Here is a 14,415-nt window from a genome sequence, read left to right as displayed (position 1 = left end):
TTGCAATCTTTTTGATTTCTGGGGAAAACAGCTCTCTTGCTTTGTCATTTGATGTAAATCTAAGACAAAACTCAGGGAAAATGGCCCTGTATAACTAGTATATCCCTGTATAAGTTTGGGGGCATTCTAAGTAGAGATGAAATGGTATAAACATTTAATATAATGATTGTAGTGACCAAAATTTTCACGATTATCAGTATTATAACGGTATTGTTAAAATGTGCTGCAAATGTTCAACAAGTACTGATGCACACACTAAAATCATTTCACGAAGTTTTATGTCAAAAACAGTGAAAGTGAAATGCACAAAAATGTCAGCTCGCACATTATTAAAACAATAATTGCAATATTATCATAGACAATTTGCACCACATAAACCTATTATTTTCTTGTGTTTTCATTCACACCAATAAGAGTCCTTGACAGCTTCTATTTTTTGCACCCTTCAGCCTGGCATTGATTTTTAGACCCTGCTGATCTATTCCAATTTCTTTAGTGATTGACCCAGCTTGTTGAAGGCCTGGGCAAACAAAAGGACATCTCTGTGTGAGCAGCCAATATCTGTTCTCACCTCCCATCATTCACTCCATCTGCCACACCTCAAGCATTCCAGGTGATAAAGGCAATCTGATCTCTCTCCGGAGAGCGAGCCGCTCGATTTGATTAGCAACATAAGAGTTTATCCTCCTTTTGCCCTGCAACCTCTGCAGCGGTACGGTCAACATAATGAAATGTCATTAGTTTGCTGTGGATGCTGCTAATGAATTGGCTCCTAATCCATAGATGGAGTTAACTGTGATCTTCACCAGCGCTTGCTGTTGTTTCCCCTGCTGAAACCATGTTAAAGCTAACAGATGCTTGTCCCCTTAGAATGCTCTACTAGCATTTTTCCACTGCTTTTACAACTCGGCATGGCACAGATCAGTACGGCACGGCATGGTTTAGCTCTGTTTGCATTTCCACTGCAGTTTAGTATTGCTTAAGAGTGGGTGGGATTATTCACGTCATTATTGTTGCACCGCCTCTACTGGTGCGACTCCTGAAAAACGTTTTCATTCCGTGTCGCCCGAGCCCCAACCTCCCGCTCTCTCTCCTGAGGCCAATAAGGAAGTGACTAAAACTGCAATTCATTGACTGGCCGCTTGAGGCTGGCTGCAAAAAAAACATACAGCATAAAAAAACATGTTTACAGCCTGGTGCAAAAAATTATTTTGGTCTAAATAGCTAATTTTGCCCTTCATGACAACTGTGAGGGGGATAATTTTTTTTATAACTCATCCGTTTAAATTATATTAAGACTTAAAGTTCTGCATAATTAAGGGCGTGACCACTTGAGTGACAGCTGGATTGCCGCTGCTGACACTGCCGTCGCTACATCGAATATGCACATTCGTTATCCAATAATGTATGTATATTTTGCATCCCCAAACGTTTGACTTATTTTTCAGTAGAATTACAAAAAAATCTAAAGTTTAATATCATTGGTTACCCATAAGCCAATCACATAACGTTTGGTTATGACGTGTGTTATGCGTTGGCTCAGCCGCCTCAAACTTCCACTGTAAACACAGGTATGCAGTGAAAAAAAAAAAAAAACATTGAGTGAGTTTTGCTGCCTCCTTAACCCGAATTCTCCATAAGAGCAAACCACAATCACAATTACCGCCTTGCCGGACTTTGGCCTCCCCAGTTTCTCGCTGACGATCTGTAACAGTTGATAAATTAAACTTTTCCCAAGACCTGTCAGGAGTAGGGCCACAATAACACCTCCATTCAAAATCTGAATTAAACACTCTTCTTGTTTGGGCTTCAGTTGGCAAATGCCAGGAATATTCTCCACAACAGAGTGAATAGCATCCTGTGTCTCCATATCCGCGGTTGTTTTCGATTTCCCCAACCTAAACTACAATCTTAAATTCGGCGCTTAGTGTCTACATCACGGCTCTCAGCCCGCCCTCTGTTTGTTGATTGGCCAGCTGTTTTGGAGCCGGAGGAAAACTTGGAGACAGTTCACTATCTCAGACTGAGTACAGAAGCGAACTTAAATTGAGCGGAAGTACGAAGACTGACGTAGTCAGGCTAATAATGATTTTTGTATGTTGAAAAGTCGAATTTAGGGTGTTTTCATACCCAAGCATTTTTTTCGGAAACTGGTGTGTTTTCTCCCTTGGTTTGTTTAGTTAAATGAATCATGGGCTAACTTGGAACAGGGAATGACTAAAATGTTTAATTGAAATTTGCTCAGACGAACAGCTCTCCAAAACATACAAAAACACTGAAATTTATAAAGTGTTAGTGAGCGCTTAAAACAGATGGGCTTTAATTAGTTGGCTGAAAAAGTGCTGCGTGAAGGCAAAGAAGCAAATAAACTGTCAACAATATATTTATATATATTTATATATATATATATATATATATATATATATATATATATATATATATATATATATATATATATATCCTGACGGATGACAACTTTGAGTGAAATCCTGAAAAATAAACAGATGCACAGTTGACCAATTAAAGGACAGTTAACTTGCACAAAGTTTGGTCTGCCTTGTGAATGTGAACCGAACCAAGCTGAAATTGCAACATTGTAGTGATTTAACCCCCGGGTTCGGAACAAAGCAATTAATTTACAGGTGTGAAAACACCTTTAGATTCTGTCATATGGCTGTTTTCTGTTTGTCCTGCACGATGGATCTGGAGTCACTCAAGATTACATTTTTGTGGTCTATGAATTTTTAGGTTTGAGTAACAAAAACAGAATCTACTAATTTGTAATGTAAGGAGTTGATGGGAGTGCTGCACTCAAGTGATCAAGAATTCAGATGTCCCTTCCTGTAGGTGTTTTTTAAGTTCTGTCCTCTGCTATTTAAAGACATAAAGGTCAGAAACAGTTTGTCCCCCTTAGCTTGGTATTGTGTCAGATTGTTTTGAAACACGTGTCCTCTGGAAAAAAAAGCTGCTGTGCTTGACTATGTGCTTGCATTACTCATGCCTCCTTCCTTCCATTGAGAATGGAGGCCCATCTGCTCGGCGAGGCTGAGAATAGCACTGGCAGAGCCCTGAGGGTCACGTCCATCACAGCATTAATCTTGCACACAGCCCAGTGTGTGTGGTGTGCACCTCCTCTCACTTCACCTGACAATGAGGTTATTATGAAGTTGTTATGCCTGAAGCACCTTTCTAAACAGTCCCAGAGCTGACAGGAGTCAACTGTTATTTGTGTGTACGGCTTTCACAAACAAGACTAAGCACAGCAAGGTTGTTATCAAGGACATGCCTATTATTTAGTGCTTGTAAACTGTTGAACTCTCCTTCCGTTGAAGAAATTGGTCCAGATAGCACCTGTAGTGTTCTTGAAAGTGTTTGAAGCGATTCCCAGGGTGAGTTTTAACTTCTAGGTTCCTTGAGGGAACCATATGCCTTGTATAAAATGTAAGCTCATTAAAAAGTAATAATTACTGTTTTATATCTTAGATTGAAGATATCTGATTTATTGTTTGCAGACATCTTAAATATGGCCGGAAGAGAGAAAGAATATGATTAAGTTGCCTTAATGCTACAGAATTAAAGGAATAGTTCACCCAAAAAGGAAAGTTCTGTCATCATTTACTCACCCTCATGTTGTTCCAAACCTGTATTAATATCTTTCTTTTGCGTTTTTTTTGTTTGTATTTAAAGAAACCTTACTGCAAATATTACAGGAACCATCTTTCTGAGGCAACCAAGTCTTTCTGTGATGTACACTAACTCTCAGTTTCTGGAATTGACCCTGTCAAGGTTGGAACCAGGCGCTGGGTTTCATGATCAGATCTCATTAAGCTGCCTCTAAACTAACTAGGGTTGGATTGATACCAGCATTTTAGCATCAGCACAATGCCAGACTTGGTATTGATTCTAAATTGGTACCTCAACGGGTGGGTGATCTGACGATTTTATGTAGTGATTGAGCTTGAGGATGTCTCGAATCAGAGATACAGATCTTATATGTTCTCATAATAATGTTAAAACTACAGCAGTAAGTGACTGCCTTCTAGATGGCTGTGACTGGCCAAATTATATCACACGTCTCTATTATGTGTCTTTCATGTGCTGCCTTGGTGAGTATTTACATAAAACAGTCAGTTATGTCTTAAATGAACAGTTGGGAAATAAACGTGTTAGTATATTAGAACTGTGCATTCTCTCTTAAAGAAACCTACTGCTGTCTGTGTCATTAAAGGGGACATAACACACAGTTTCAGCCAATATCATGTTTATCTTGAGTACCTATATAGTAGTATTACATCCTTTATGTCTCCTAAGAATCTTGTTTAGTTTTATCAGATTTATAAAAGAAAGATACATAATACAACTTGATGATTCTCTCTGAAAACAGCCAAGCTCCTGGAGGCGTACTGAGGGCAGGGCTAAAGAGTCACAAGCAATATCACGCCAATTGCCAACAAAACACAGTCATTTGATGCAGTTTTACTTGATCCAGCTCATGACCGGGATCTTTTATTAAATTTAATTCACACAGTAATGCACTGTTTTAAAGTTTAAGAACTACTGATTGTTTAATGCAATACTGTTTTTTTTTTTTTTTTACTTTGCAAATAGAGAAGTCATATGCTTGTACCAGTCTGAATATTCTCAATAGTACATCTCAAAATTGGAAAGATGGCAATTCAGATTGTGGATCGTGATTTTGCTTTATAAGTGTGTGATATGATATTTTGGAATATCGCCCACCCCTCCCCAACATAACAAAAAAGGTCAATCATTGAATATATGATTTGCATATCACATGTTCCATGCATATCATATATATATATATATATATATATATATATATATATATATATATATATATATATATATATATATATGTCACATTAAAAAGGTATATGGGAATTTCATTTCACTTCATTTTACTGCTATACCGCAGCACACTAACCATTGTTGTATATAGATGACTAACACCTGGCTGTCTGTTGATGGTGCTTTTATTAAAACAAACCTTTCACCTGCCTCAAATGCCTATTCTGTGCATAACACCGCTATTTGGCTTTTGTTGGCTTTCATGAATGGGTTGAGTTCAAAATAGGATCTATTCTTGATGGGCTAGAATTTCCACTGGCTTGGAAAAACAAACAACTGACTTCCCTAAAATGGTTCTCTCTGCACGCTCTTGCATGTGTTGCTTGTGTTCATCACCGATTCCATGCATTACCAACCTGATAACACTCTGTGAAGAAATTAGTGATTTTATTGCTTCTGAGACACCCAGAGGTGACAACAGTTGACAGACAACCACCTCTGATTTAAATTGCTGTGCTCTTGAATGTGTTTGCAGCATTTTCATATTGTTCACAGCAGTGTTTGATTATTCACATGCTGTAATAGCATGTTTGTGAATTGAGGATCTTGTTGACCTCTCCTGGATAAGTTGTATTTCACCATTGTATAAAAAGAATTTCACATATTTTGAAGGTTATTGTCATCTTACAGAGTCCTTGACCAAAGTCAGAGCTCTGTGGGTTAGAAAATAGTGTTAAGTGCTAGTCAGAGTCTCAATTATAGCAAGAACAGCATTTCAAGTTGGAAATAAAGAGAGAAAGATCTTGCTCCCAGACCGTGTTAAGCAGCCAACTGCAGCTCAACAGGTTTGTAGTGTGGGGTGCTGTTTTATTTCACTGAAATTTGATAGAAGTGTGTTGTAGAACAGGACACAGGGTACTGACAGTGATGTTGGACAATGTCAATGCAAAATGTAAGCAGATAATGTTTAATACAATAATAATAATAAAAAAAGGGTTGACGTGGAACTATACAGTTTCTGCAAAATAATCATTGGCTGGCTGTGTGTGTTTCTCTGTCAAAATCAGGCTGTTGAGTTCCTTTAAGGATAAAGTGGCCTGTAAACATTATATATACTGGCATTGAAAAATTTTGTTTTTTTATTTTGCAAATGCTAGAAATTATGATAGAATTTAAACAAATGTAGTCAATAGGTGCTTTAAAAATCTAAATCTAAATGTTAAAAGTGGAGTAAATGTCGAGTTCTCTCTAAGATGTTTCTCTATAATGTCTATTTGGGGGTCAGTGTCGGTAAAAAAAAAAAAAAACATTATTACTATTTATTTTTTATTTTTGATGGTCATCTATTATTTATAAACTTCATCAACATTCTGTTGCTGGGCAACCACTTCATGCACGGTGAATTTTTTTTTTTTTTTTTTTTTTTCTGGAACAAAACCTCATTCTCACACAGGACGTGGTCTTCCGCAGACATTTCATACTTTCAGAGTACTTTCATACTTTCATGATGATGTGTTTCCAGAGGTTAAAAAAAAAAAAAACTAGAAACACAATGTTCTCTTCTGTAATTGACTCATTTGTCATAGACTGGGCAGTTACACTTTTAGCACCTAATCATTCAATTCAGTATTTAGTCTAATTCCTAAAGTTAAAGTTAATAATCATCAAGATTACCATTACAGCCATGCTGGATACAGCATTCTATTTACACATGTTTGTTCTGGAACACAAAGTGCTGAAGTGTGCTAGAGAAATATTACCAGACAGCCAGAAAGAAATAAACTGAAAAACAACGTTGTTAAGTACAACTATTCTGGATTCACTTTGAATTCACCACTCTGTTGCAGTAACAATGATTTAATACCCAATATACACCATAAGCAAGAAACGTGACAAACCTAGAATACCACTTTTCAAATCAACAAAGCATAGTAAATTAAACGGATTTAATCTGCAGTGTGGACAGCTTTGTTTATAATAATAGGAGTATTTGCATTTGAACTGTAGCGCTCAAAAAATTGTGATTATAATCTGAGTGTAGTGTGGCTTTGGCTGTTTTCTTTGTATAATTTACTTCAAAAAATAATAATAAAAAATGATGCTGCTTTGAAGTCTTCACCATTTAGTCTTAATTTACTAAATACATAGCAATAAATGAATAGACAGTAAATAGCAATAAATAAATAGACAGACAGAAACAGTCTGTTTTGGATGTGTAGCTACACAGAAAATGTAACGCATTCTCATCCCAAGGCGTCATATACTGACCCTCTTGACATTTCATCAACATCCTACGCATATGGCACCCTCTAGCGTCAATATGAGACACAGATTATGGGTTAAGGTTAGGGTTAGGGTTAGGGTTAGGGTTAGACCGCTAGGAGGCACCTTCTGGCCCATTTTTATCTGCTTCTAATATTGACGCTAGAGGGTGCCATGTGCGTAGGATGTTGACGAAATGTCAAAAGGGTCAGTATATGACGCCTTGGGATGAGAACGGTCTGGAAAATGTCAGATTCTTTACTCAAAATAGCATTTTTAATATAAATTCCATTAATCTATGATAATGATACTAATTACAATGTCAAAGGAAATAGATTTTGTCAGTCAGTATCATTATGAGCATCAAAGAAAGGGAAAATACAGATCTTGTTCTGGGTTTTTGTCTCTACCCAATTCACTTGTGACCCCTTAAACACTTAAGGACAGGATGAGTTTATCAGATTGGACACATCACTGAAATACCTCCTGCACTTATCAGATTGACCACATTTAAGAGTGTAATATATATGACCAATTCGCTTTGCCAAAATTCCCTCAGAAACGATGTATGTAATGAAGAGCAGGAAACATCCCCTCCACATCATGATTCAGCCTCTTCAGCCCTGATGTTGGAGGCTCCGTCTTGTTACCGAATGCTGTGTTTTGTCCTCTAAAATATTTGAATCTCTAGGATTAAAGTTTAATGGTCACTTTTAATTTTTAATGACTCAACTTGAAATGGGGATATCAAATATCCACAGCTCTTAAGAAAAGTTTGGTACAGGTACTTTGCATCAAGATAATGATTGTGGAGTTTATCAATGCACTAAAGGGCATTTCTTTACTCCAATTTGAGTAGACATAGTGAGTTTTACTTGTGTGTATTTGAATGGAGGACTTTTCTCTTACCTTGAGTCTCTCCTCATGTTTAATCTCTGCAGAGTTTTCCCTCTGATGAGGGCTGGCCATTCCCCAAATACCTCGGTGCCTGCGGCCGGATGGTGGCGGTGAATTACGTGGGCGAGGAGCTCTGGAGCTTCTACAATGCACCCTGGGAGAAAAGAGTGGATCTGGCCAAGCAGCTGATGGACATCGCCGAGCAACTGACCAACAACGACTTTGACTTTGCCCTTTACCTCCTAGATGTGAGCTTCGACAACTTTGCAGTCGGGCCTCGTGACGGAAAAGTCATCGTCGTCGATGCAGAAAACATCATAGTGGCGGACAAGAGATTGATTAAGCAGAGTAAGTAATGACTTCACTCCAGGATCTCCATGCTCCTCTTTTACAGCATTAATAAATTGTTTAGGAAACTGTTATCCAGGTTAGATGGTGTGGTGGTGATGTTGTTGTTGTTTTGACCCACTTTCAGTTTTCCCTCAGATAGGCTGGAGCAACTGTTTTTTAGACCTGTTTGTTTCTGTACTTTGCCATCCCCATCAAAATAAATGTTTTTCAGGACTTTCAGGAAGAATTATCACAGTATTACAGACCAGATGGAAACCTGCATGGGCCTCCCACGCTCTCTGATTTGTAATTAAATTCTTATTGCAGTTTCTTTTTTGGGACTTTTAAATAACTCTAGACATGGATAAAGCACAGACAGCTTTCCTGTAACTCTGTAGAACCCAGGGTCGGAAATTAGATGGGAACTTGTTCCAAAATACACTCCAAATTCAAGATAAGGGTGCAGAAAATTTAAATGACCGTCACGATTAAAGTGAAATCTAAAAGTGAACGTAAAGTGTTGATTGCAGCATTACATTTCTGCTCACATTAGATCACATCACATATTTTGCGGAGTTGAGCATTATATAACCAATCACGCATATTTCTCTTGTGCTTATGAGGGCAATGGCCAATCATAGGTGTTTAGTCACTGCTGAAAATGTAATTGGTAATTACCAATACTGTTAGTTAAGAGCAGCAGTGGCACAAACTTTACAAAATTGGTTAAAAACCTTACATAAATTTGTTTTAATAAATTTGTTAATCACTGTAGTCTATATAGTGAATATAGTATCACTAGATCAAAAATTAAAACAATGAAGATAATAAAAACGAATAAAATCACTGCAATGCTCTGCAGGAACATGCATCCCGTGCACTTTGATCATGGTCAGTCTCCTCTTACTGTCATTTCTTTTCCTGTAAAAGCCTCTGATGTTTATATTCAGACAATAACACGTTGCTGTCCCTTCACAGTTGCTACTCTCATAAACTACTCACACTGCATGTTGATTTTTAAACCTAAATAGAAATGTTAAATAACATATTTCAGCACACTGAATGTTTTTTTGCGCTGAATATTGTTTCTCTCACCTCTCTGTGTTCCTTCTGTTTGGCACTCTTTAAGTAAAGATTTCAACTTAACGCAGACTGTCAGGGAGGGCCTTTATGCAAAAATGGAAAGGCTTTTGTGAATTTGTGATATTTACAGATAAGGATATGACCGTTAACTAAAAGTTCCTTTTCAAGGGAACTTCGAACTGCGTCCTCTAGGGGCACTATGGGGAACACCTCGTCGTGACCCGGGTCTGAAGCATACATTGAAAAAACACCAACAAGTTGGCCAGCGACAGCCTATGATGTCACTACCGGTGCAACTATAAATAAGCACCGGGAGAACACGTCACCCTCTTCTTCGTCTTCATTGATTGTTTTATTTGAAGCGTACAGCGTCTAGGAGATCATGTTTCTCGACAGAGGCTTTGCTCTGATACCTGCAGTTCACACGGCTCGAATACTGTGGTGTGTGTGTGTAGTCAAGAGCAAGCGCAAGTGTTCAGCTCTCGAGGGAGTTCGATGTGCTCTGCCGAGCTCATTGTAATGCATTCGCAAGATGTGAGTATTTCACTATTTACCAGAATTTGTAGCAAAATTTGCATGATTGCGTTCGCCTCTCGCAGGAATAGCGATACATACGCGGCAGCAGTTTTTGCTTGAGCTTGATTTCTGTGATAATCTAGCGAGTAGGCAGAGCGTGTTTAGCTCCTGCGGAATAAATGCTGCGCGTTGTGTCGCGGTGAGAACATGTAAAGTATCTGATGGGAAATTTCTCCCTATCAGTAATTTCCTTTTGTTTATGTTGCACTTTGGCTGAAATTTTTTTAACTTGTTAACTGGAAACTTGTTAAGCAGGCACTAGCAAAATGTTTAGAAGATGTGTGCGTCCATGTCATCATTGTTTGATACCCGATGACACACAATCTTGGCGTTGGTTGTTTGGGCTAAGAGCAATAATGCAATATCTTTGAGGGGGCAATTTCCGTGCATTTGTGAGCGTTTAAAAAAAAAAAAAGTCTCCGCTCTCGGTTGTCTCTCTTTTCGAGGAAAGAGGGGCAGACATCTGCTTCCCTCGAACTATTGAGGCTATGGAACACTCCGCCGCAAGATTGGACTTGCCATGGAAACATGCTAAGAAGATAACGCCGCAAGGTCGTCTCAATGAACGTTATCTTTCTGGCCATAGTCCTCCAACTCAGATGAGGCTTCCATTTTCTTCCTGATCTCCTTTCAGAGATCAAGTAGAAATGGAAGAGGCCGTTTTTCTTGAGCATCCAACGCGCATTGATTGCACATTAATATATATATATATATATATATATATATATATATATATATATATATATATATATATATATATATTGCTGGAGGTTATGTGTTTGAGTTTCTTTGCAGTTACAGAAGTCTTCTTGTATATGCAGTCTCAGGTGATGCTCCCCTCGGCAGAGGTTTGTAAATTTGATCTTGCCTCTCCCGTGCGGTTCGGCACCTCAGTGATGCTTAGAAAGCTTTAAGTACACACGCTAAGCTCTGTGTACTTTCTGAAAACCATATGGTGGTAAGTGTGCACGTGAGCACTTTGCGCACTTTCTAAAATCCACATAAGTTGTAAGTGTGCACGCAAGACTCTGCACTCTTTCTGAAATCCGGTACGGTAAGGGTTACGTGCTCAGCTTTGTTCCCTTTCTTTCAAGATGGTTAGACCTTGTTTCCTTGGGCTCCACTCAACCAGTGTGTTTTTATTAAAACACTTCAAGCATAGCTTCCCTCAACATGAAGGGCTATTGTGAGCCTGGCGCTTCCCCTTAAGCGCCTGAGTTCTCAAGGTTTCCTATGAGCGCGCTACTCTCTTTCTGAATTCAGATTTCTCCTCTAACATGAGAGTTGAGTTCTCTGTTTTTCCCAGAGCACCTGGCATCCAGCAGCATCATGTAAAGTAGGCCCTTCCTTCGCCTCTCTGATGCGCTGGTTTTTTCTAGCTGTTCCAGCTTGGAACATGTGGTAGGTCGAGCTTCCCCTCGTTTGAGAGCTGGGTGTTTACCCTCTACCCCGTGTCGAGGCCCTACAGGTAAGTTGGGTATGTAGCCTAGGCCTTTGGCCGTAAGGGATGATGTCACAGACAGCCATCTAATGTCCCAGGTGCAACTCCCATGGAAATGGTAGAGTTGGTACTTACTGATACTGGCCTGCACTCCCCTCAGCATGGCGGCATGGGTATACTGTTCCCAATAGCGCCCCCTAGAGGACGCAGTTCAAAGTTCCCTTGAGAGGGAACATCTCAGGTTACGAATGTAACCATGGTTCCCTTAGTAGGGAACAAGACGCTGCGTCCTCTAGCTTCCTGTCATGCTTTGGACGCAAGCTTCAGACGAAGAAGTGGGTGACGTGTTCTCCCAGTGCTTATTTATAGTCGCACCGGTAGTGACGTCAGAGGCTGTCACCAACCAATTTATTTATTGATTGATTTATTACAATTTTAATTTACATACTTTATGTAGGCAATTGTTGTGTAAATACATACCATCTTTGAGCAACATTAAAAATAATAGCTATGTTAGATGCAGCTTTTGTTCCACATTTGCAGTGTAAAGATAGCTTCTGTTGATGATAACATTTTATTGGTAACAGTCTATAGTAAGTGATTGGCTGAATGTAAGTATTGACATAAAAAAAAAACAACGCAGAATACATTTAATGAGGTGATTATAGAAATGTTCCATGCTAAGATAAAAATTGCTTCTTAAAATAAATTCCAATGGCCAAACATTGCCCTTTTATTGAAAAGTTAGGTTTTAGTCTTGATAATGCATGGGATTTAATTTAAATTCCAGTTTCACGTTTAAGTAAGAATTGCTGTAGAAGTGAATTGCAGCAGATGAACATGGCCCAAAGATGCACTTTTGATTCTGGACTGTAGTGAGTTGGCATGGATGGGTGCAGTGCTGGACCAAGTATGCATGCCAGTGGATCTGCCATCCAGAGAGGGCAGGCTGGGCTGGCGGATGAACTTGGAGCATGTGTGCTACATAACAATGGCTATTTGCTTCAGCCTGCCAGCGTTTATCTGAATGGAGCTTGTGTGTGTGTGTGTGTGTGTGTGTGTGCGTGCATGTGTGTGTGTGTGTGTGTGTGTGTGTGTGTGTGCGCGCATTTGCTTCCAGATGGGTTTTTCTAAAATGTTAGATAACACCAGCTTTTTATATCAAGTTTCTATTCTGAATTGACATGTACATATGTTGGGCATCAAGTTGAAAGTCTTTTTTTTCATCTTTTAAATGTAATTAATTCTGCTTATAATATCTCTGTACATTAATTAATGTGAGCCTTTTAAGGATTGCCGTTCATGGATTCAGAAATAATTTCTATGCTATTCTATTTCTATTTTTATTGTGATTATCTCAAGTGATGCCAATTTTTGTTTTTTTAATAACATTTAATGCTTACACTTTATAATTAGATTTTATTATATAATAATAATAATAAATATATATATAAAATGCATTAAATCGTTCAAATTAGTTAATTTGTTAGCATTAACTAAGAACTATTGGTCGAGAAATATTGTTTTTTTGACAGCCGATGCCAATATCTTGGAAAGCAGGGGGCTCAATAGCCGATATATATATTTTTTTATTTATTTAAGAAATGTGAAATCTTTTGACAATGGATTAAAAAAATATATGGGTAAAATTATTTACACATAAATACTTAAATGTTTTATTATTTATTATCACAAATAAATATTTAACAAAAATATAATTAAAAAGAAAGTAAACACTGTAACCAACAGGGCACTCAGTATTCTGAATAGTTTGTGTGCATTGGGAATCATATTTTTCAAATAAAACCCATTTTATATACAGCACACAGTGAAAATGACATAAATATAACCGTGGGCAAATGCATAAAGCACAGCATAATTTCAAATCATAAGTTTAAAGCATTAAATTCACACGGACCCACCGTCACACAGAGAACACGCGAATGTACTGGATAAAAATGCACACCTGACAAGATCTCACAGCTGGATTCGACTAAGTTTGCAAGGTTTGTGAAAATAAATGTTCATTAGCCATTCAAAGATGTATTTAAATGCGTATTGCTTAATGCTGATGGCAAATGAGAAAGTTTTATAATGTTAATAATATAATATAAGAGTAAATAATAATTATAATAATGATGATGATAATAATAATAATTATAATAATAACTATGCACCCGTTTGTAAGGAAATTAATTTCTCTATCCAATGCTGTCACATCACGCGACAAAAGAATGACTTGGAAAACTCAATGGGTGAACTAATCAATTCTCAATAGTTTGAACTAATAATCAATAGTTTGCGTAATTACTAGATATGTTAGGGAATTAACACTTAACATTTTAATTACAATTTGCTAAAATGAACGAAATAACTCAAAAAAAGATTTGTTCATTTTGCTGAACGAGACTCAAAGGACTGAGTTGGTAAAATGATCTGAACTTCCCATCACTTGTGCGCTCAGACGTTGCCTTTCTCAGCACCTTCCAAAAAAAAGTCTGGTGCACAGTCAAAATAAAAGTCCCACCTCAAACACATAAGCCAAGTAGAAAAACGTAAAAAACGGCCTTGGCGATATATCGGTCGACTTTTACTAAGAAAAATACTTCTACAGAATTTAATAATCTTAATTTTAATTTTAGAATTTATTAATATTGTTTACGATCAAAAGTTGTTTCAGACAAAATCAACTTTATTAACATTTTTATTAACTAACATTTAACAGAGGTTAATATATTTGTTCATTTTTAATTGTAAAGTATTACATGTTTAGTTTTTACAGTTTAATAACATCCGGTGGTGAATAGACAAAAAATTATAATAATAATAATAATATTTACCGTATTTTTCGGACTAAAAGTCGCACCTGAGTATAAGTTATATTAGTCCAAAAATACGTCATGATGAGGAAAAAAACATATATAAGTCGCACTGGACTATAAGTCGCATTTATTTAGAACCAAGAGAAAGCATTACCATTTATGTTTTCAGTGTAGACAACAGGAGCAGTGAGCAGC

General features: G+C 37.6%; 1 protein-coding gene and 1 long non-coding RNA gene across 3 annotated transcripts in view; both read left to right on the top strand.

Annotated features, from left to right (window-relative positions):
• LOC132155193 (uncharacterized) overlaps positions 1 to 14,415 on the top strand; it is a 530,067-nt gene that overhangs the window by 312,756 nt on the left and 202,896 nt on the right. The gene's annotated exons all lie outside the window — the stretch shown is intronic.
• Positions 1 to 14,415, top strand: part of dipk2aa (divergent protein kinase domain 2Aa) — a 31,487-nt gene that overhangs the window by 14,477 nt on the left and 2,595 nt on the right. Inside the window, exons 2-3 of one of the 2 annotated variants that reach the window (XM_059564035.1) lie at positions 4,609 to 4,763; positions 8,013 to 8,316. In XM_059564035.1, the coding sequence (XP_059420018.1) occupies positions 8,070 to 8,316 (247 nt within the window). In that variant the 5' untranslated portion in view covers positions 4,609 to 4,763; positions 8,013 to 8,069. The remainder of the gene's footprint in view (positions 1 to 4,608; positions 4,764 to 8,012; positions 8,317 to 14,415) is intronic. The other variant, XM_059564034.1, reaches the window with a different exon arrangement.

This window comes from Carassius carassius, chromosome 12 (genome assembly GCF_963082965.1).
Source record: "Carassius carassius chromosome 12, fCarCar2.1, whole genome shotgun sequence".
Taxonomy (NCBI): domain Eukaryota; kingdom Metazoa; phylum Chordata; class Actinopteri; order Cypriniformes; family Cyprinidae; genus Carassius; species Carassius carassius.
The sequence above is the reverse complement of the archived record's forward strand: the minus strand, read 5'-3'. Positions and strand labels throughout refer to the sequence as shown.